Below are 21,571 nucleotides of genomic sequence, written 5' to 3' on the forward strand. Positions count from 1 at the left end.
ATTAAATATATTATATATTGAAATACTCTTAGGGGGGAAAAATGAAAACAAAAGTTGTTTATATGGAAGGCTAACTGTACTATTTTACCAGAGGGGGGTCAGTTTGTTTTAATGAGTCTTTTTTTGGTGTTAGATGGTTGTGGGAGATTATAGTAATAGATAACAACAGATGTGGCTCAGTCATGTTTTGATGCCTGCAGGGTCTGTTGGCTGCCATTAACGTGTGAAAAGACGATAATTGTCCGATTTTACTGTTGGATTATATCCTGTAATGTGCACAACTACGCCAAATTATGCAGCTCAATTTATTCATTTATTTAATTATTAATTATTTTTGCTTACGTTGCCCACGCAGATTTGGAATGTGTAAACCCTTCAGGGGGGGTCTGGTGAAGAGCTCGACTTGATTTTTCGGGTAACAAAGCACTGATGCTTTTCCTGCTTCCAGTAAGTGACTCCAATAACCATACAAAAGTTAAAAAAAAAAAAAAAAAAAAGTCCTGAGTGACCGTTTTTTTGGGGAGCAACGCAGCCCAACGCAGAGAGGGGGGGGGGAGCCCCCTTCTCCACCCCGCCTGCGGGCAATTAGAGCAGCCGACCGCCAAGAAACAGGTCTGCGATTTCTGGGCAGAATTAGTTTGCTTTCTCTGTCTGTATGGAGGGTAAGTTCAGCACGCAGGGGACAAAATGTTGGGGGTGGATGGAGTCACGACGCACGACGCAACGCGGTTCGTCATGACCCTGAAGTGAATCACGATGGGATTTCTTCAGTGACGTGAAATATAGGTTGGATGCAATTAGGCATGGCTCGCGTGCTGCTGCGTATTTACCGACATCTGTAGCTGCACCACCTTTATTCATCGCCTCCTCCTCTTTTTTTTTTTTTGCTTTCTTTTGTTTTAGCTCCATCTTTAATTGAGCAGGTCTCCATCTGAACCGCGAATTGAACTTCTCAAACTGTCCCTTGCTGCGTGGTGTTTTTCCTCTCCCCTCCTCGCTGAGTGGAGAGCGTGGCTGCGCGCTGCTGCCCGAAGTGCGCACAGCGTTTGCGGATTTCACGTGCGGACGCGCGGCTTCATGTCTCGTGCACCTGTGGACGCCTGCGAAAAAGAAAAAGAAAAGGAGCACCGCGGACGCCTCTTGTGTTTCGGCTTTGTGTTTCGGCTTTGTTTTTAGAGGCTCTCCCGTACAGCGCAGAAAAGCGTGCGTTGGATGCACGGCTGGATTTCCAGCTCATCTGAGCGCTCTGGTCACATTCAGCACCACATCGGCTCCGAACAGCTCCCGCTCGTCTCGTGTGGATGGGCTCTGCCGGTCTCCCGGTCTCGTGCAGCTCCTAACTACCGGCAACGATGGCTTCACAAGGTTTCTGGTCTCTCGGCGGTGACAATGCGGGGCCCAATACCGGCAGTCAGAGCCCCAGTACGCGTGAGTGGCTTTTTTCCCCCCCTGTGCATTGTCTCAAATAAGCGACTGAAAGCCAGACAGGCCTGCTGTACCAACACTCGACACATCTTCTGTTTCTTTGTTTATATTTTTTATCTTTTTATTGTCATTGTTATTCATCTGGAGACTTTTTTTTGTCTAAATGGTTGTTTTATTCAAAGTTGCATGGCATTGTTTTTTTTTTCTTGTATTTCTATCATGAAGTTGGACTGATAACCCGGGGCATCCTCACATGATTTTTTCCCCCCTCATCTTTTCCAGCCAGGGCTTGGTGCCAAGCGGCGGCCCAGAAATTATCCGGAGGAATTGGATCGAAATTATGTGGTATGTTGTTTCACAGCAGGGAGGGGGGTCTGTTATTTCCATCCAATTTTACAGGCTATTTCCAGTCCGTGTTGACAGAGAACTAAAAAAATATATATGGGTGGTGTTTTGTGGATTTTCCAAAGCGCTACTAAATGTCGGGGAAGCGGAGAAAGCTGCGGAGTCGGCCGCCAAGCAGCCGCCGCAGACCGCGGCCGGAACCTGCGGCTGCAACAAATCCTGCAACTGCACCAAAGCTGAAGTGGCCTTCTCCGACCTCTATTCAACAGGTTACAAAGGCGTCTTTTTTTTTTTTTTTTTTTTGCATGAAAAACTTCAACCTCACTGAATCATGTAATCCGTCAAAAAACACTACATTTCAATAGCAGGCCTACAGGTGCTGTTCTCCTTCGATGAAGGGAAATCCTTTCAGGATATATTTCAGTGGAAAATTTCCAGGATGTGAAAACTTATTTTTCGTTCTCGACACATGAAAAAAGAGCAGAATGTGTGCCTGTTTAGACGGCAGGTCGTTTTATAGCCTATATCTCTACAGGCTGTGTTTGGATGTTGAAACAGATTTGATGTGTTATCTTCTCAGAGGTCACCTTCAGCCAAAGCTGCCGTCTGAACGTGTTGAGCGCAGCAAAAGTCAGTCAAAAATCCAACACAGGACTTCCGTTTGTAACGACAAAACTAAAAAGGCCTTTCTTTTAATATCAAAATGATTCATCGTATAATTGGACGTAAACGTGCATCTTAATGCTGCACGAAAAACAGCGGGGTTTTTTTGCGACGTTTTATTTCGAGCCCAGAATCTGAAAATATCTCCTCTCTTAATTGCACATATTTGTTTCCCCCTTCCACAGACCTGCTACCTGCCATGGACGGAGACACTAAAACAATGACCTTCCTGCAGGAGGTTGTGGATATTTTACTGGCCTACATTGTGGAGTCTTTCGACCGGGAAACGAAAGTTATTGATTTTCACTATCCAAATGAGCTTCTTCAGCTCAACAACTGGGAGCTGCAGCACGATCCGGCCAATCTGGATGATATCTTGATCAGCTGTCGCGCCACTCTCAAATACGCCATCAAAACAGGTACATTGTTTGTTTGTTTTTTTTGGGGGGGGATGCAACCTAAAACCTTTTAAAAATGCGAAAACCCCCCTTTTTTTCTTCTTAAAGGTGCATGGTTTTGATGCAGGCCTGATTTCCGGCCTGCGGTTTTCAATTATATGGTATTATCTGGTATTTTTCAAAATACCAGATTTAAGCGTTAATTTCAAAGAAAAATCTACAGTACTACAAAAAAAATAAATAAATAGAGAAAACTCAGTATTGTTCAATAAAAAAAAAAAAAAAACCACTATCAACAAACCAAACAAATTTTAAGGGAAAACTGAGATTTAATTTTCCAAATTGATACAGTAAGGAGGGAATAAAAAGGAAGAAAACACCCCCTGTCTAAAAATAATAAAACATAATGATGAAAGAGCATCAGCATGGAAGATGTCCTCCTTTTCCTCCTCCTGCATGGCCACCAGACCGATAAATGCAGTGACGCAGTAAATCTGGTTCACCAAGCAGCAGATAATAGGCTAATAATCAGGCTTCATGGGCCAAGTCCATTATTCTGTGCTGAGTGACACCCACAGTGTGTGCGGAGGGGGGGTTCACAGCAATAGCCCTCAATAAATACAGAAGTGAGCTGTTCTGAAGGATATTTTTAAATAAACCCATTCATTAATGGCTTTATAACATGCAGTAATGCCGTTGGCAGGAGATTTGTTTGCTATGATAAGATTTATTGTATTTTTTTCAACGTTAATCAATGTTTGCATTCAATGTATATGTTTGCATTCAAATGCAAAGTCTCTCTGTGGGTCTTTTATAAATCAGATCAAAGCTCCTCCTGCCTCTTTAAACACATCCATGTTGGTGCACATTTTTCTGGGTGTGTTAAATTCCCCCAGCACCACCCGCTGCACCACTAAATGTTTTCCTTATTTCCAAAGCTCATTGACGCGTTTGCTGCCTCTGCATTTTCCACCCTGTAATTGAAGCATTTGGAAAATGACAGTTTCTGCTCCTTTTAGTTTTCTTGACAAAAACCTTCAAACTGCAGCTGCCTCACTTGCTTCCTCTCCCCCTCCTCTCCGCTCAGCCCACCCCAGGTACTTCAATCAGCTCTCCACGGGATTAGACATGGTTGGACTGGCAGCCGATTGGCTAACGTCCACCGCCAACACCAACATGTGAGTATGTGGCCTGCTTCAGCATGATTTCTAAACGCTGATAATGACGCCGACAATGAATTCCATTTCCGGTGCCTCTGTATGCACTCTGCTCTGCGTCTGCAAGGGCTGATAGCGGCTCCACCCGCCCCCCCCGCCACCACCACTGACTCCATCACTACAAATGAAAAGGGTGAAATGAAAGACAGACACCCCCTCTCCTCCCCTCTTTACTCCCACACTGCACCATCCAAACTCCTCCTTTCATCCCTCTCCCTCACCTCTGATCCCCATGGGGATTCAAGGGGAGAAAATTAGCTCTGAAATTAAATTCAAACTAATCTGAGGCTAATTTCAGATGTGTGTTTTTAGGCTGATAAACTCCTCAGCTTTGGCAGCTGTGAGGGATTGCAGAAACACGCCCGCTGATGTGGCCTCGGAAGCATTTTTTTTAACAGAAATTAAATGTGGAAATGTGCTTTTCATGCAGCAGGGAGAGACTTCTGAACCACACAAGCACATTTTTGTCAGAGAAATAAAGCCATGTATTGAAAATTTGAATCGCTCAAACCTCGGAGAATTTTTCTCCCCCTTGAAAACGAAGATGGAGCGTTTAAACTCGGCACAAACATCAATAATTCCTGCTCCTCTTTGTGTTTGAAGAATGAAACAATTTTTCTGTGCCCTGAAACGCCCAAACTGCAGTGAAAAACTGTTCCTTTCTTTTTTGGGATGATGAGTCACTTGTGTAACCATGCACCATGTGATGTATGTTGTGTAACGCAGGTTCACCTATGAGGTGGCGCCTGTCTTTGTGCTGCTGGAGTACGTCACTCTGAAGAAGATGAGGGAGATCATTGGCTGGCAGGAAGGGCGAGGGGACGGCATTTTCTCACCTGGTACGTGTGAGGCAGAGACACCCCTCTCTTTCCCTGAAAATGGAACCGGCTGTGTGTGTTGTAACGTGTCAATTTGCATTTTGATTTCATAAACGAATCTCGTTTCAAGGCCAATTAGCATGAAACGATTTTTTATTTTCCTAGCTTCAGCCCCCTCACCGTCAGCCCCCCAATCTTTAATCTCTCTCATGCACTTCTGGTTGACACATGATGGGGAGCAGTCTCTGGAGGATTTAATGACAAAGCCTGTGATTGGGTGTGACATTGTTGGGCAGCGAGCTGTCATTTGTGATGCTATGTCATCTCTCCGTGTGCTCTAATTGCCCCGTGAATAAAGGGTTTTATAGCTGTGTCTTCGTGTTAAGCATGCAGAGACATTTTAAAACTCCATTCTGCTTTGTTTCATCTGGAAACTCTGCATCACTCCCTCGAGACTGTAAATCGCTGTCTGTCCTCTAGGTGGTGCTATTTCTAACATGTACGCCATGCTGCTGGCCCGCTTCAAGATGTTCCCTGAAGTCAAAGAGAAAGGCATGTCGTCTGTTCCCAGACTGGTGGCCTTCACGTCGGAGCATGTAAGGCCTCAAATATTTTCCCTTTTAAGTTCAAGAGTAAGAAAAATGGCCTCCCAGTAGCTGCAGCTGTGCTTGATGTGCTTGAAAGCTGACATTCTGTCAGAGGGACACGAGGTGACAGGTGTGTCCATCACATTATGTCACCCTCCTTCATCTTTAAAGGGCACGTGGAAGGCGCTGAGAGAAAAAAGCCATTAAACGACGCAAACAGCTGATCTTTCACGCATACGTACACATTTTGTTTTACCTCCTGTCATCTGGTCCCTCATTCTGTCCTCTTTCTCTCACCCCTCAGAGCCATTTTTCGATCAAAAAAGGGGCGGCGGCTCTTGGCATCGGGACTGAAAGCGTGATCTGCATCAAAGCGGATGAATGGTAAAGCGCGTTTTACTCAAACACCACAGATTCAGGGTTCTTTGCGGTTTTATTTGTCTACATGACTGATGGAGAAATGCTGCGTTGGTGCATGATTTGAAGTTTCAAAAACCATGACATGCGTACGTTCTGCATGAAACTGTTACAAATGCGTCATAAATGTTCCAAAACACCAAGTTTAAGCCCCATGTGACACAATATTGCCTTTATAAATATATATATAACCTTTCTATATTGCTGTCAGTGGCAGTTGGTCAGGATAAAAACATATTAATAAATGCATCACATTGTCTAAACCTATACAAAACAGACAGTTATTACAACATTACAACAGTTTTGGACGTATGGACAAACGTTCTTATTAACACATTTTCTTGAGACTGGGCTGAATTATCTCAGACTGATGTTGTGACCTTTTGAGAGGAGCCTGTTCGCTTTGTTGAGAACCACTGAAGTAGTTACAAGGATATGCAAACGTTTGCTCTCATAGCTGAGGAGGTAAAGATGAGCTTAGCTACGATAGACACGTAGATAAAGCTGACACAGCTCTCTGATGCGTTCTGCAGTAGAAGCCAACCTCTTTTTACATTTTGCTGCTTTTTTTATTCAGAGAAATATTCCTGTTTGGCGCTGGCTGCAACACCAGCCCAAATCATCATCAATCCACCATCATAATTAACATTTGCAGACATAAATCTATACTTTATTTCTCTAAACATGCCTTCAATCATCGCAGCCAAAAGATTCTGTTGTAGTTGTGGAGTCCTTTTCTACAGTTAAACAAAGGCTCGATCTGCCTTTTTGGCATCCCAATGAGCAGCTGATCCCATTCACTGCCATTTCTTAATCATTTCATCGTGAAGTAGGAAACAGCTTCTTCTGCTTTGTCACGCTCATTGATTCAAATGTTCAGCATCTGTTTGGAGGAGGCGGTTGATTGTTGGGGACAAGTTTGGTGTCTAAAGCTTTGATTTAAAGGAATAGTTTGCCTCTTTTGACATGAAGCTGTATGACATCCCATATTAGCGATATCATTTATGAACATTGACTTACCCCCTACTGCGTCCTGTGAGCCGAGTTCCAGCCTCGTTTTGGAGTTGACGAAGGTAGTCCGGCTAGTTGGCTGGGGTTTAAAAAATAAAGCGTTTTGCTTCTCAAAACAATATGCGTTCAAAAAAGTAATACATTTGCATCACAAAATTGTTGTCCAGGAAAAAGTCAGACCTCACAATCGCTTGGCGCTATTTTCTCCTCCATTTCACGCGCCTCTTTCACGGTGCAGACCGAGCAGCAAACACCGTAACAGGCGCGGCAGGCGGCAGGCGGCAGCAGGCAGTGATACGAGGGGAGAGAAAATAGTGCCAAGCGATTGTGAGGTCTGACTTTTTCTGGATGAACGATTTTGTGATGCAAATGTATTACTCTTTTGAACGCATATTGCTTTGAGAAGCAAAACGCGGCTCACAGGACGCAGCAGGGGGTAAGAAAATGTTCATAAATGATGTTGCTAATATGGGATGTCATACAGCTTCATGTCAAAAGAGGCGAACTATCCCTTTAAATCAAAGCTTTAGACACCAAACTTGTCCCCAACAATCAAACATCTCCTCCAAACAGATGCTGAACATTTAAATAAATGAGCATGACAAAGCAGAAGAAGCTGTGAAATGATTAAGAAATGGCAGTGAATGGGATCAGCTACTCGTTGGGATGTCAAAAAGGCCAATCGAGCCTTTGTTTAACTGTAGAAAAGGACTCCACAACTACAACAGAATCTTTTGGCTGCGATGATGTTAGTATGGCTAGTATGGGATGTCATACAGCTTCATGTCAACAGAGTCGAACTATCCCTTTAACTTAAGTTTAAATTTGAGTCACTTGTTTAATGTTGGGAACAAACCATTGTTTTCGAAATTTGATGCCCAAGAGCTTGAATTTCTTCTGTTTTTGGAGAGCGGATCGTTTTCTATACTCTTTCTAGTCTCTTTGGTTCAGGAACTAGTATGTTTTTATGATTACGTTGTAATATTATAGGGTTCCAAGTGTTGGCAGAAAATGATCCAGCTAAAACCAGTGATGCCCAAACTTAAACTGACTCTACATCAAGCAGCTGCAACATCAAGTATATAACACTGATAATACTGATAAACCTTTCGTTAAATGCAGGGCTTCTACTCATATTTCTATGTTAGGTTGGTGTTTTTATCTTTTTGTCCACTAATGAATGCACAAACAAGACAAAAGGCAGCTAAAGCTTCTATTTTTTCCCTTTGCAGTGGTAAAATGATCCCAGCTGACCTTGAGAGGAGAATACTGGAGGCGAAACAGAAGGTAACGCGTCACACATTTATAGCTCCACTATAAATAGACAGACATTACTTCATACGGCATTGGTTTTATGGGATCAATTGGACCCAAACAGCTCAGATGAGAAAAGGAATTTGGACACATATTGCAGCAACAAGGTGCTTTACATGCCGTGTGTCGTCTGCAGGGTTTTGTTCCGTTCTTTGTGAGCGCCACAGCCGGGACGACTGTGTACGGAGCCTTTGACCCTCTCATCGCCATCTCCGACATCTGCAAAAAGTACAACATCTGGATGCACGTGGATGTGAGTGAAACGCATCCGAATCCAAATGCTAAACCTGTTTCCTGCTTTAGAGCGTTCTTATCTCACATGTGTGATGCAGAATGTCTGTCCAGAGGAAGGAGTTTTAGCTCAACCACACAGCTCACTGCTGAGTTTGACAAATCTATTATGTCTGTCTCGCCTCTAACTGCTTTGCGGTTGACCCAGATAGAGAGCTAACCATTTCCTATCTAACACTGGAGATTAGAAAAAGTGGAGCAGAGGCTGTAAATCATCTCCTCCCCTTGACTTCGCCATCTCAGGCCCTCACTCTGAAGGAAAGCTATTAATGAAGGTGATGTTGTCCTGACAGGGGGACACCTCTATTAAGACACACAAATTGTCTTGTCTATCATTCTTCAGCTAGCTGAGCTTAAAAACAAACATGGCACATTTCCACACATCGATGCCATCAGATAGTGGGTTTTTTTGGTGTAAAACAATAGTTTTGTGTATGAAAATGTCAGAAAATAGAGTGAAATGCAATATTTTCAGACCCAAACTCCCCCCAAAAGTTTGGGAATCTATTGTGTTTGCTCTACTATCGGTTCCTTTCAATAAGGAAAAAAAAAAAAAAAAGAAATCTTAAATAAAGTTTATATATTTATCAAAACATTTTTTTTAAATGGACAAACCTTCCAGACATGAGCATATCTAATCTGGCTGCCAGTGCATTCGGTAAATCAATCTGTTCAACTCTTATTACTGCAGATAAATGAAGCTACAGAAAGACATTTTTCTTGTAGTCAGTTTCTCTTTTGGTTAATACTAATTAAAACAAAGAAAAAGTCATTTATAAAGAAAAGGCAAGTGATATTTGACTTGAATCAAACCAAACGACCGTCCTCTGAAAGCACTAAATCTTCCTTTTATAGTAAAACAATCACGAGATGCTTTTAAACTTGTTATAAGATGAGTATATTTTGCAGTTTTTCTCGGTTTAGGCACATAACGAAATGTTTCAGCAGTTCTCTGTGCAATAAATGAGTTGTTTTAATCACAGAACTACCTTGAAAATGTCCGTTATTGTTGTGTCATAACAAGACTATCAGCGGATTTATAGACATATTGTCAGGTAATTCATCTAAATTATTTTAAACAATTATGATCCTAATAGCACCTCCGTGTACTACTGAAAGAAGAAAACTTATATAAACATGAGCAAACTGATGAGGGAGAATATGCGTAGAGGATTACCTGCTTCTGCAAGGCTCAGATCTTAAAATAACTCAGAAGTTGAGTTTTTAAAGCTTGAGATTATGAAGAAGCTATCAAGAAGCTATCATGTGACCTGAGGCTTTGCCTCCAAAAAGTTTGAGGCAAGACCCAAACCCACAAATATGATTGGCTGGAGATAGTTTGCATGTATTGCAGGCATCACAGGCATTCCCTTGGATTGAGCCACAAGCACATTTGGAGAAAGAATGAACCAAATTTAAGGCCGTTTTCCTTCACAGAATGATAAATTGGTGGGATGCCCCCTTTAAAAAGGTCTCTTTTCTGCCTCTGTGCAGACCTAAATAAGCCACGAGAGGATCAACAGCTTTGCATGTTTGTGTGTGTCCTATCAGGGAGCTTGGGGAGGAAGCCTGCTCATGTCCAGAAGACACAGGTGGAAGCTGGACGGAGTTGAGAGGCAAGATACTCTTTATTTTTTTTTTGTTATATAACACAAAACAGCCAAACCTCTGAAGCTAATGAGAACTTTCTTTGGCGACAGGGCCAACTCTGTGACATGGAACCCGCACAAAATGATGTCCGTCCCTCTGCAGTGCTCCGCCCTGCTCGTCAGAGAGGAGGTAGGGCTGAGTTTGTTTTACCACATCCTCCGTGCCACTGATTGTTGGTTACTTTTTTTTTTTTTTTACTTTTTTTATTTGAGAGAATGAGCATTGATCAAAGTTATTCAACATACATATTTTTCTTATTTTCTTCCCCCCACCCCACCATGCTGTCTATAAAAAAAAAAAAAAGCTGAATAATAAAAATAAATATAGTTAGTGAAAAATACACCCCAAGTGTTACACTAGAAAAAAGTTACAGACATGAAAATATACAAGATTAAAATAATAAAAAAGACAATAATGGTACAAAATAAAAATAAAAAATAATAAAAAAAAGAAAATAAAGAAAAAGTGGATATTCAGGACAGTACCAGTAGGCCATTTGCTTTCTTTAATTGTCACTACACCGGTCTTCTGAGGCCTCTGAGTCTTCATTACCGTTTACTTTTCAATCATGTGGGAGGGCTTCAAGCTTCTCAAAATAAGATAAAAGTGGGGCCCAAGTTTCATGGAATTTTTGGGTCGATCCTCTGAGGCAATATTTTATCTTTTCTAACTTAAGGAATAGACTCAGGTCTTTGATTGTTGGTTACTTGAGGTCTCTCTGGATCTGACTCCACAGGGTCTGATGCAGAACTGCAACCAGATGCACGCCTGCTACCTGTTCCAGCAGGACAAACACTACGACCTGTCCTACGACACCGGGGACAAAGCGCTGCAGTGTGGACGCCATGTGGACATCTTCAAGCTGTGGCTCATGTGGAGAGCGAAGGTAGGGAGGGCTGATTGTTTGAAGACTTTACGGTGTATCCATCTGGGTTTTAATGCAATATGGTGACTCTAAAATGATCTTTTACTTTATATTCATAACTAACTAATAGGACTTGACTCACTTTGTTGCCATTAAAATCAACTAAATCCTTCTTTTGTGGTATTTCAGTTGATGAATTTGCACTTTACTGTCTCTTTGGTTCAGCAGATAGCATGTTGTCGTATTACAGGATTCCAAGTGTTGGGAGAAAATAATCCAGCTAAAACCAATGATTAGGGCCAGCCTCTTTCTTTGGTTTGAGTTTTAATCCGAAGCATCGGGATCTTGCTTTTCTCTGACAGGGCACCATTGGCTTTGAAGCTCAGATCGACAAATGTTTGGAGCTGTCGGAGTACCTCTACAACAAGATCAAAGACAGAGAGGGATACGAGATGGTCTTTGACGGGAAAGTATGTTCGCATCCATCCTTCTCTCTTCATGGGAACAATTTGCCTGCAGCCACACAACCAGAGAAAAGTAGAGAACATTAGCCCACATTAGCCTCTCACCTCGGTGTCATTTTGAATGGTTCGATTGACACACAGAAAGCACTGGCTTTGTGTTGGATGGGTGCCATTGTTGCCTCCAGCCGCCGGTATAATGTGCTGCTATTATACTTAATGAATAGCCTAACAGCCTCTAATTGCTCATATGCATATGAATAGCACAGTGTCTGATATAAGCTCGCGTAAAGCTAAACTGCAACACAAACATATGTGGGTATGATGGGGTTATTCAGCTAAAACTCCTCTATAGGAGGAACGCTTGAACGTCCAAAGTCATTTAGAATGAAAGCGCTGTAATGTTTCAAGGCCTACTGTCTTCCTGCTGGGCCTAAATAAGAGACTAAGAGCATCAGAGAGTGAAGGGAAAAAGCCAAGTCTTCTGGGCAATGACCCAGGTGTTCACTTGTCCGTGCCTCCTGTTGGGCCATTACATCAATCTGAGGCTGAGTGTACTACAGCCGAACCAGCCCAGCTGTATAAATGAGGCCGGCGTGCATGGTTAGTCAGCTGTTGGTAATGAATGGCTTTCCACTGGCAGGCAGGCAAAGAGAAGCCAAAACACAGAGCTGTGAGGGGCTTTCAGACATAAGGAGGAGGCTACCTGTCTGAAGCTGGGAACGTCTAATGGATTTTTGCTTTGTCACGCGAATTACAGCTTTCAATCAAAAATGGCTTTGCTTTAGTCACCAGACACTTTCAACTGAGCTCCTCCTAAATTCTAAACAACCCACAGAGCCTAAAGGGCAGACATCCCAGGACCAGAAACTCCAAGAAATCCTCTGAAATTCTTTGTCCTGATTTGTCACATTAAAGGACATTTCATAATGTCTTCAATCCAATAAACCATTTTCAGATTGACGGTACAACAGCCACAAATCAGCCAAACCCTCATCTACAGTACACCTTATGCCAGTTCACATCACCAGCAGATATTACAAACACCTCCAGTCACATCCATACACTAGTTCCAGATGTCTCCGCCCCATACACCAAGTACCTCTTTGAAAAATAACCCCACAACAGAACTTATCTTCAACTCTACTATTCAACTATTTTAAATGTTCGATCTCTTTTAAATAAAACTTTTATTATAAATGATCTGATTTTAGACAATAATATCGACTGTCTCGTTTTAACTGACACACCAGTTACTCTCACCGAGGCTTCCCCACCAAATTTAAATTTTTTATTTTCTATCAGGGGGGCAAAAAAGGCGGTGGAACTGCATCTATTGCTCGATGCTCAGTTTATGCATGAATTGATTATATATATATAATCAGAAGTGGATCTTAAAGCAAAGAGAGAAACGGCTTCTAAAGGCCTCAGAGCTGAAGTGCACGAAACGTGCATAAAGATGACAACATTTCAGCTTTTTGAATATGTAAATATGTTGCTTTACTTTTAGAAAACTGATGCAAACGGGACAAATTAGGTGTATTTTCGGCACTAAGAGTTAAGTGTTACAGGTTGTTGAAACTTCACAAAATTAATTTGCCAATTCAGCAAAGTCATCAGTCATTATTTTTTGACTAATCGATCACATCGGAGTGGAGGAACCTGTCGCTGATGCTGCCCAGCACCAACCCAGCTCCCCACCACGAATTTCAGTAGTTCTCAAACCATCTTGCTCTCAAGCAGACGGACATACGACGACTTATTCTGTTGACTTATTCGTCTACTCATAGTCCTATAAAACAACGTGTTTAGAGGCTTTAAAACCGCCACGTATGAAAGATATTGCTCCAACATCTCCAGAGATATTACTGAGGCGGCAATGATTTAATTAGAGTTTGTTTCTTCTCCATGTGCGCACGGCAGTTTACGCCTCTCCTCTTTTGTCACCTGTGTGTTCCCTCAGCCTCAGCACACCAACGTCTGCTTCTGGTACCTCCCCCCTGGGATCCGCTACATGGAGGACAAAGAGGAGAGAAAGAAACACTTGCACAAGGTGGGTGAGCCGAGATAAGACTGCGGTATCTGGAAAACACACCGTCCCCTGTGCCCTACAAGCCCGTCGCTCATATCCAGCTTGACCATCACACATCTGGCTAATTATGGGCAAGTTAAACGCGGGATTAAAAGAACACTTTGCAGTGCAAACTGTGACAGTTTTAGAATAGGTGGAAGGGTGAAAAAGAAGTGAGAGTGTTGGCTTGTAGCTAATGTGGCGGCCATTCAGAAGCTCCCACAGCAGCAGGGGCGACTAATTGACAATTAGGACAAACAGATGGCGTGTGTGCCCGCCCTGCAGAGATCACTCTGCTCTCTCTGAAACCACCAGCCATAAATCGTTGCTATCTTCGTCCTAATTCTGCAGATTCAGGTGTTTCCTTTTGTTTTCTGAAGCCCAGTTGAGATGGTGCGTCACAGGCTGGACGGATTGTTTGGCCAAGCCCGCTCTTTTCCACAGACTGAGGGGTGATGTCATGTTGCTCGATTAGCGCTTCCAGGTGGAATCTGAGCTTTCTTTATTTCCCGCTCGCCTTAATGCCTCCTCCTAATGAACAAGACTGACTGGAAATTCGTCAAATACCTGATTTGCGAGTTGATTATTCTACGACAGGCTTTGCCAACTGCGACAGGACACCTGCAAGAGATTTAGGAGGAATGACTGATCATGTGCATATACTGACTCTAACAGATGGAAATCTGACTCTTAAACCAACTTTAGTCCCTTAAGGAGTAAGTTGAGCATTAAGAGTCCAGTCTGATTTTAAACTTAAGGCTCCCAGATTTATTAAGATTCTTCTTACATTATGCTGCTCTTTGAGATTATGAGTCACAGTTAACTTGAGCCCTTAAGTTAATGCTCCACCAGACTGCAACTTTAACTCACTGGATCTCATATGCAAACCATGAAGTCGGGTCAAAATGCAGCAAAGCGATGACCTATTCCCAGCTTCCTTTCTGTGTGCACCAGCTCTAAAAGCATATTCCAGAGCTTTCCTCCCCTTATAGGCTGCTGTTGGTCGGAGCAAGAAGTTTGAGTTGCAAACTTGTTGAAATTGAGCTCATGACAGCACAAAATCCACATCGTCCCTCAAGACTGTCGCTCCTGGAGATAACGACTCACGGAGAGGCTCGCGTGCCCGGCTGGTGTCAGATTTATGGGAGATAGTGAACCACGTGGACCAAAGCAATCTGAGGAGAAGTGGGACTTGTGGAGCCTCTGATAAACTGAGCAACAAAAGCAAAGTAACGGCAAAGATAGCAAAAAAAAAAGCGCCAACTGATCCTTATCAGATCTTAAAAGCAGATACAAAACTGACTTATTACACCGTGTCATGATTCACGAAACCTCGAGTCGAATTTGTGAAAAAGTAAGTAAAGTCTCACAGCTTCCATGTGAAATGGGAGGGGGCACTTACTCTGCTTTTAATAGGGAAGGGGGGGGGTGATAAATCAAATATATAAAAAAGAAAATCTCCAGTGGGTTGAACACGTACAGACACATTGAAGCTAACTTTCTCAACAGGACTGACAGGTGATCTCATCACAGTTTCCTGTCCTGAAATATACGGACGAAGGAGCTTAGTCAAATGCAAAACTCTCTTACGATTCTTCCCGGAAAAAAACAGAGTTTCTCAAAGTTGTTCCATCAACTCGCGGTCCGACTGGAGGCCTGTGCTAAGTGTCTTGATAAGAAGCAGTCTTCTCACTGGATTGTATCACCACTGCAACGTATGCTGGAAAGATGGGAGATCGACGCATCCAAAGGCAAAGGAAAAAAGACAGTGTGTAGATGAGAGACTACACTGTTTGACCTCCTTAGAAGATTCTTCATGAGAAATGTGTCAGCCGAAGTGAATGCTTAGCGTAAAGCCAACTACTCTAAAACTACTTCCTGCTGACTTTTACAGATGTGAAACAAACATTTTATTTCGTAAATACGTCTCTGAATTACAAATGTTTTACCTGCCGTTGTCTCCTAAACTGAGCGTGCATGTTTGTTTCCCTGGGTCCATTTCTTATCCGATCCAATCCTTCCATCTCTCCCACTCTCGGCCTTCATGCACCATTTTTACACCAGCTTTTCTCCTCCTGGGACCCCACTGATTCATGCTGCTCCGTATGTGCTGCTTGTTGTCAGGTGGCTCCGGTGATAAAAGCCAGGATGATGGAATACGGCACAACCATGGTCGGCTACCAACCGCAGGGGGACAAGGTCAACTTCTTCCGCATGGTCATCTCAAATCCTGCTGCTACTTTCGAGGACATCGACTTTCTTATTGAGGAGATTGAGCGACTCGGCCACGATCTATAAGACTCATCTCAGCCAGATCCTCCTGTACTTTTCCCCCTTGATGGATGAAATGTTTGTCGTGAATGTACTGGTAAACATTTTCTTTTTTCTCTCTCTTTCCTGCAAAGTCACGTATTTAAGAGTATATTTAAGAAAAAAAGATCTACAGATGTATCCATATATTAAGTATTGCAGCTTTGCCGCGGACCGGCTCGGTCCAAAGCCATGTAAAAGTGCTTCTGTCTGCTTTTCCTATAGTGTAGTAGCTCCCAGAGTAGTGTAAGTGACGTAACTTTCTATGTATTTTTGTGATATGAAATGCTTGTGCAATAAGTCAATCGGGAAGAGTTTATTTTTGGATCATTTCTCATTTGCTGCGTATGTTGTTAAGTGCCAAATGTGGTCGTGTTCTATTGTAACTTTAACATTTTAAACTTCTGGTTTAAAACTAAAAAAGCACTTCACTTTACCTCAGCTTAATCGACTGCCTTTACACCTGCACATAGTACCACGAGCAGTGATTTTGGACAAAACTTCTCCTATCCGGTGCTGTATATAGCAGCACGTGTTTTAAGACGTTTCCCAGCAACAACAGGTTATGTTATGACTGAAGAAGCATGCAAAGATTGGTAAGATTTCCACCAAAAAAGACAGTTTTTCTTTATTACTTTTTACTCTTTGTCCTTTCCAGTGTGTTAAAGGTGGTAAAAAAAGAAGGCTGTATACCCATTTTGTTTATCACCGACTCACCAGCTGCACGCACATACCAAATTCCTGGCTGTATATTTAGCTTTGCTAAGCATTCTCTACGTGTTGTAATGATCTGGCTATAATCCTTAAGTTTTCTAGGATATCAAACCTAGTCTAACGTTTCTCTGACCATGATTTAAGACTGTTGATTACCGCGTTCCACAGTTTTTCCCTAATGACTCCAATCCAAGTTGATCACGGGGTGTTTCAGTCAGAAAGCCTTTCCTTTCCTTTGAATCCATCGCATGCACATTAAAGATCATCTACAGATGAGCTGACTGACTTGTTGCTGGCCCAGATTGGACACAGATTACTAAAAGATGCATTTTGGAGGGTTCTTGGTGCTCTAAAACTGAGGTGTTTTTGTTTATCAGCTGAAGTTTTGGTATTTTAAGATAATGGCATTTACATCACAAGCCAACTAGATTCCCCATTACAGTCCAGAGATAATCCATCTGGCCATGCTCTGATATTTGTGTTCATTCTTGAGGCAACACTGATTAAATAGATCAGAATAGATGGTTAAATCATAACTGGAGCGCATTTTTTAAATAAAGAAAAGAGCAACGAACAACCTTAAAGGCTTTTTTCTCTTGAAGTGACTCCAAGAAAGATGTTTTTGCTCCTCTCTTGACCAACTCCAGCCAGATTTAAACCATCTGCTGATAGTATTTAACTGAAATGACTGACTGAGGTTTACTCGTGATAGATGTTTCATCTAATCACCCGCCAACTTCTGTACAGCTTTCCACCGCTGGATTCCCAGATGTAATACATTCTCAGGTTGGGAATCTACATGTAAAGAGGAGCATCAGTGGGTGCTGGATCCAAATATATTGTAAATTTCAAGCAAATTTGTTGAAAATCTGACAAGTGAAATGCCAATTTATGCACATCTCCTTCCACTTCTCCTTATGTGATGATTACGGGTTTTCTTATCGATAATTTAAGAAAACCAGTCAAACCAGTCAAGAAAGATGATGAAAAGCACAGCGGACACAGGAAATTGCCACTTTTGAATAATTTAGCTCATGTGACTTCTGTACTTCTTGATTACTTTGCTGGACATGTTTCAAGGTTGCACTTAATTGCGTTTAACTTCTATCAATATGCAAAATTTTCCCCCTAGTGAGCATCAAAGCTTGAATGAACGCAGATTTTTTTTCAGAGTCTAACAGAGTTTCCATCCAGCTGTTAAAGCTCAATTGAAAAATGTGGATTGTTTTTGGTTTGAGGGGGAGTCAAAATGACCTGAATCAGCCGAACTGAAACCTTAAGGATTATAACTTTAAACGTTATAACTTTAAACATCTTTTACAGATATTGACAGTCAGGAGAAGGATATTGAGAAACTGATGGTGGGGCAATAATGTTGTTTTGTTTGGATATGGGTACTTCAGATTTGCAGCTAATGTATACCAGACATCACTTGCACTAAATCATTTTTTGGGTAGAACAGCAACTGAGATCTCCTCTGTATTATTCTCAAGCAATATTCGAGTAAGGGTCCAATCTATTTATCCTGCAAAACAGCAAAAAGAGAAGGCGAATTCAAATGCACATTAGTTTAAGATAATCAAGTTTCCAGACCAAGCACACAGTGGTTCACGACAAAAAAAAAAGAAGAAAAAAAAGGTCTAAAACGTGCTTATTATGGGCGAGTTAGATGTTGGGATGTGAACTCTGGTCAAACAAGCAGAGGCTCTGTAGCATTTTCACTAGAACAAGTTAGAAAAGCACAATTTTCTCCACGTGGTCGGGTCAGTGTACAATCGCTTTTGATCATAAATTGTAAATAGTATTTCAAGATGTCCTAAGTACATATCTCTGTGTATTCATACATGTATATAAGACACATAGCCAGAGACTATTTGTGAGGTAAAGTTATTCATATTTTCTCTATCTCTGATATAGATTACCTGTATTTTCATCTTGTTAGTCCAAGAGGCTTTTTTTCCTGTGTGTGTGTGTACGTATGTATGTCCGATACTTTGTGACTCTTCTAGGTATTTCAAAGAAAACGTGTTTCAGGGACTGGCTTTAAAGAAACGGACAGATTTCACCTTGAAACAGTCTCACTCGGAGACGCGAGACTCCGGTGTTTGGATTTTAAAATGAATATGCAAAGCCATTTTTGACTCTGAAGCTCCGTGTTTTTTTGTGCACAAGTGATACTTTGACGGTACGTGCCGATGTTAACCTTAGTGTGTTTGTAACTGTGCTGCCTTCGTAGAAATTTTCCAGTATCGTCTAGTTTTCCTCCAAAGAGGAAGTTGTGCACTTTAGAGTATTCCCATAACAGTGCAATGTCCAATGGTCGTCCATGAGTTGATGTTTTAAAGAATTCTGCTGAAAGCAAACCTGTAACTTAAGCTCTTTGGTCTGAATGTGTCGCGAATCAAGGGTCTGTCGGAAATGAAAGGATTGGATTTAGTATATTTTTTTCCCAGTTTGTCGATATTGTAAAGCTTCTCGTCTCAATAGGCAGTTGCTTAAAGTCTTAAATATTGACTGGACAGGATTTATGTTCATTTCCCAAATTCTAAAACGGCGTGCACACTGTGACACAGACAACATCAGATCTGTACAGCCACAAAGGAATCTCAGTGTGGTAGTCTTGGAAAGCCAGACACTTTGTTCCTCTCTCTGCTGCTGCTAGACTTGCTGCCTTTGCACGTGCATGCAATGCCTTGCCTATCCAGCTTGTTCGATGTACATTCTCCAATATATATCTATATATATCTATATTTACAGTACGTGTAACTCCTGTAATTAGCGTTAGTGTCCTATATAGCTTAGCCTGTAGATTAGTGCACTGTCGCTCTAGCCTTTACATGTGATCTCTGTGTCTTGGGCTTCCTGTAAAGTTTTCTCTGTGCTGCAAGCATGCTAACCTCGCCTTGCATTGTAATCCTCTTTGCGCTTGATCTGACTTTCTCTATCTTCCGTCTTTCTGCTTGAAGACTGTCGCTGCTCTGAGTGTTATAAATATATACATATATATGTGTGTGTGTGAGTGTATGTAGTCCCTCCGCATGTCTTTACGAAAGCTCTTCTCTGCTCTGCTCTGCACCTGTATGACCTTTTCTCTCTTTCTCTTCCGCCTCGCCTTCTGGTAGCAGTGACAATGTATCCTCGCGCTTTCCTTTAAACGTGTCTCGGCTACCCTCTGTCGTTCTGTTTGTGTGTCTGAGACGGGATGTTATCTTGTGTCATGGTGCCGCAGCATCGCCGTTTGCGCTTTGTTTCGCCGAGGCCCTTGACTCTACGGGACAGAGGAGAGATAAAAATGCACAAAGAAAGAAAAAAAGACCCTAGTTCTTGCTTAAATTCTATATTTACTTAAAAGAACAATTAAATCCCCTACTGTAGTACTCAAAGTTAAATTCAGTAAATATGGTGCGGTTTCAAATGATGTAATCTGTAACTGCTTTACTGGCTTCTCAGACCTTCATTTGTCCTGAATTACATGTTATTCTTGGGATGAAAAGGAAATAAATATTGCCAAAATAAAACCGACCGGATCCTTGTTTTCTTTACACTTCTATATTTTCAGAGAAACCTTTTACTGCAAAGTTCTGACAGCATTTCTCTCTCATGTTGTACAAAGCAGCAGTGTTATACGAACACATAAGCGGGTGGGAAAAGTTAAAGTGGCACTTTCACAGCACGACGAGGTAAGTTTAGTACATGGCAGGATGTGAAAAAAGCCCCCCTGAAAGTCCTGAAGAAGACTAAAAGCCTTCTAAAGAAGAAACTAAACAACAACAGTGAATCTTGCAGTTGTTTAGCATGATTTCACATAACTTTGCATCTATTTATGGTTGTTTTTAGTCCCTTTTTGATGATTTTACATCTCTGGGATCATTTTTATTTCCTCTATCTTTGCTCGTTTGTGCCCCATTTATGACTTATTTTGGTCTTTTAGAGCCTCTGTATATTTTCTGAATATTTTTTGTACCTTTTAGGTCATCTTTTGCACATTTCATTATCTTTTAATGGATGTCTCGTCCATGTTGGTGTGGAAACTTTGTATCTGTATGGTCAATACACATCTCCTGATTGTTGCTTTGTGACATTTCTATATCTCTTTGCGATCATTTGCAGGTTCCTTTTGGCACATTTTGGTCATTTTACATTTTAGTTGAGCTTCTCTGTCTCGTTTAGGTCATCTTGTGTAATTCAACATCGCTTCAATTTTCTTTCACATCTTATTTTAGTTTTGTGCCGCTTTCTGGTATACACAACTGTCAGTTATCAGTTATCTATCTAATGGTGAATGCAGCCGAGTGGTGTAAGCAGAGAAAATGTATGAATATTAATCCAGAACAATTGTAACAGTGGTAAGAACAATAACTGTGGAAATATTATCAGCGAACTTTGTTTGTATCATCCAGACTTTTAAATACAAAAATAACCACTGCATAAAGACAGTATTTTCCATTCACTTCTAAATAAACTGAATGCTTAAACTACAGCATTTAGTATATAACAAGCAAAATTTGTCTTTCTGCATTCAAACCGTAAAGTTAAACAATAGAAGCAGATAAAAACATGCACTGCTCTGTCACAACTATCAAAATGACCGTGATTTAAAAGATAGATAAATAAGCATCTCTGTTTTGCAGCAGCATGACTGGCAGGTGACCATCTTCTCTCTAGATGGCACTGTTTCCTCATAGTTTCATCACGAGTGGCCAACAGGGAGTATGTTTTCACATCTCCTCCAAAATAGGCAATGTAAGGCAAATGCGGTTGGAATTTTTGGCAAATACCTCTCCTTCTCTTTTGTTTCAATGAGCTCTTACTGTTACATTTTCCTCCTCATCACATCCTTTTTAAGTTAAGTTTTAAGTTCAAATCAACATCCTAAACTATGCAGGAGAGCCTCAAGATGATTTACGTCATCTCTCCCTGTCATGTGCAGAAAAAGAGAAGAAAACAAGACGTGAGAATAATTTTCATCTCTTCCTGTCCGGGACTAAACCCACCACCAGACAGAATGACTCTA

At 41.6% G+C, this 21,571-nt stretch overlaps 1 protein-coding gene across 1 annotated transcript; it reads left to right on the plus strand.

The window, feature by feature from the left end:
• Window positions 1–627: 627 nt before the first annotated feature.
• gad2 (glutamate decarboxylase 2) lies at window positions 628–20,075 on the plus strand. Its single transcript, XM_075452221.1, has 16 exons — window positions 628–1,428; window positions 1,708–1,770; window positions 1,896–2,039; window positions 2,619–2,852; window positions 3,919–4,009; window positions 4,775–4,887; window positions 5,347–5,462; window positions 5,758–5,837; window positions 8,114–8,168; window positions 8,332–8,448; window positions 10,038–10,102; window positions 10,187–10,265; window positions 10,873–11,022; window positions 11,364–11,471; window positions 13,426–13,515; window positions 15,658–20,075. Exons 1-16 carry the CDS (start codon window positions 1,353–1,355, stop codon window positions 15,829–15,831), a joined length of 1,755 nt encoding a protein of 584 aa, XP_075308336.1. The 5' UTR covers window positions 628–1,352; the 3' UTR covers window positions 15,832–20,075.
• Window positions 20,076–21,571: the final 1,496 nt, after the last annotated feature.

Source organism: Odontesthes bonariensis, chromosome 20 (genome assembly GCF_027942865.1).
Source record: "Odontesthes bonariensis isolate fOdoBon6 chromosome 20, fOdoBon6.hap1, whole genome shotgun sequence".
NCBI classification, from domain to species: domain Eukaryota; kingdom Metazoa; phylum Chordata; class Actinopteri; order Atheriniformes; family Atherinopsidae; genus Odontesthes; species Odontesthes bonariensis.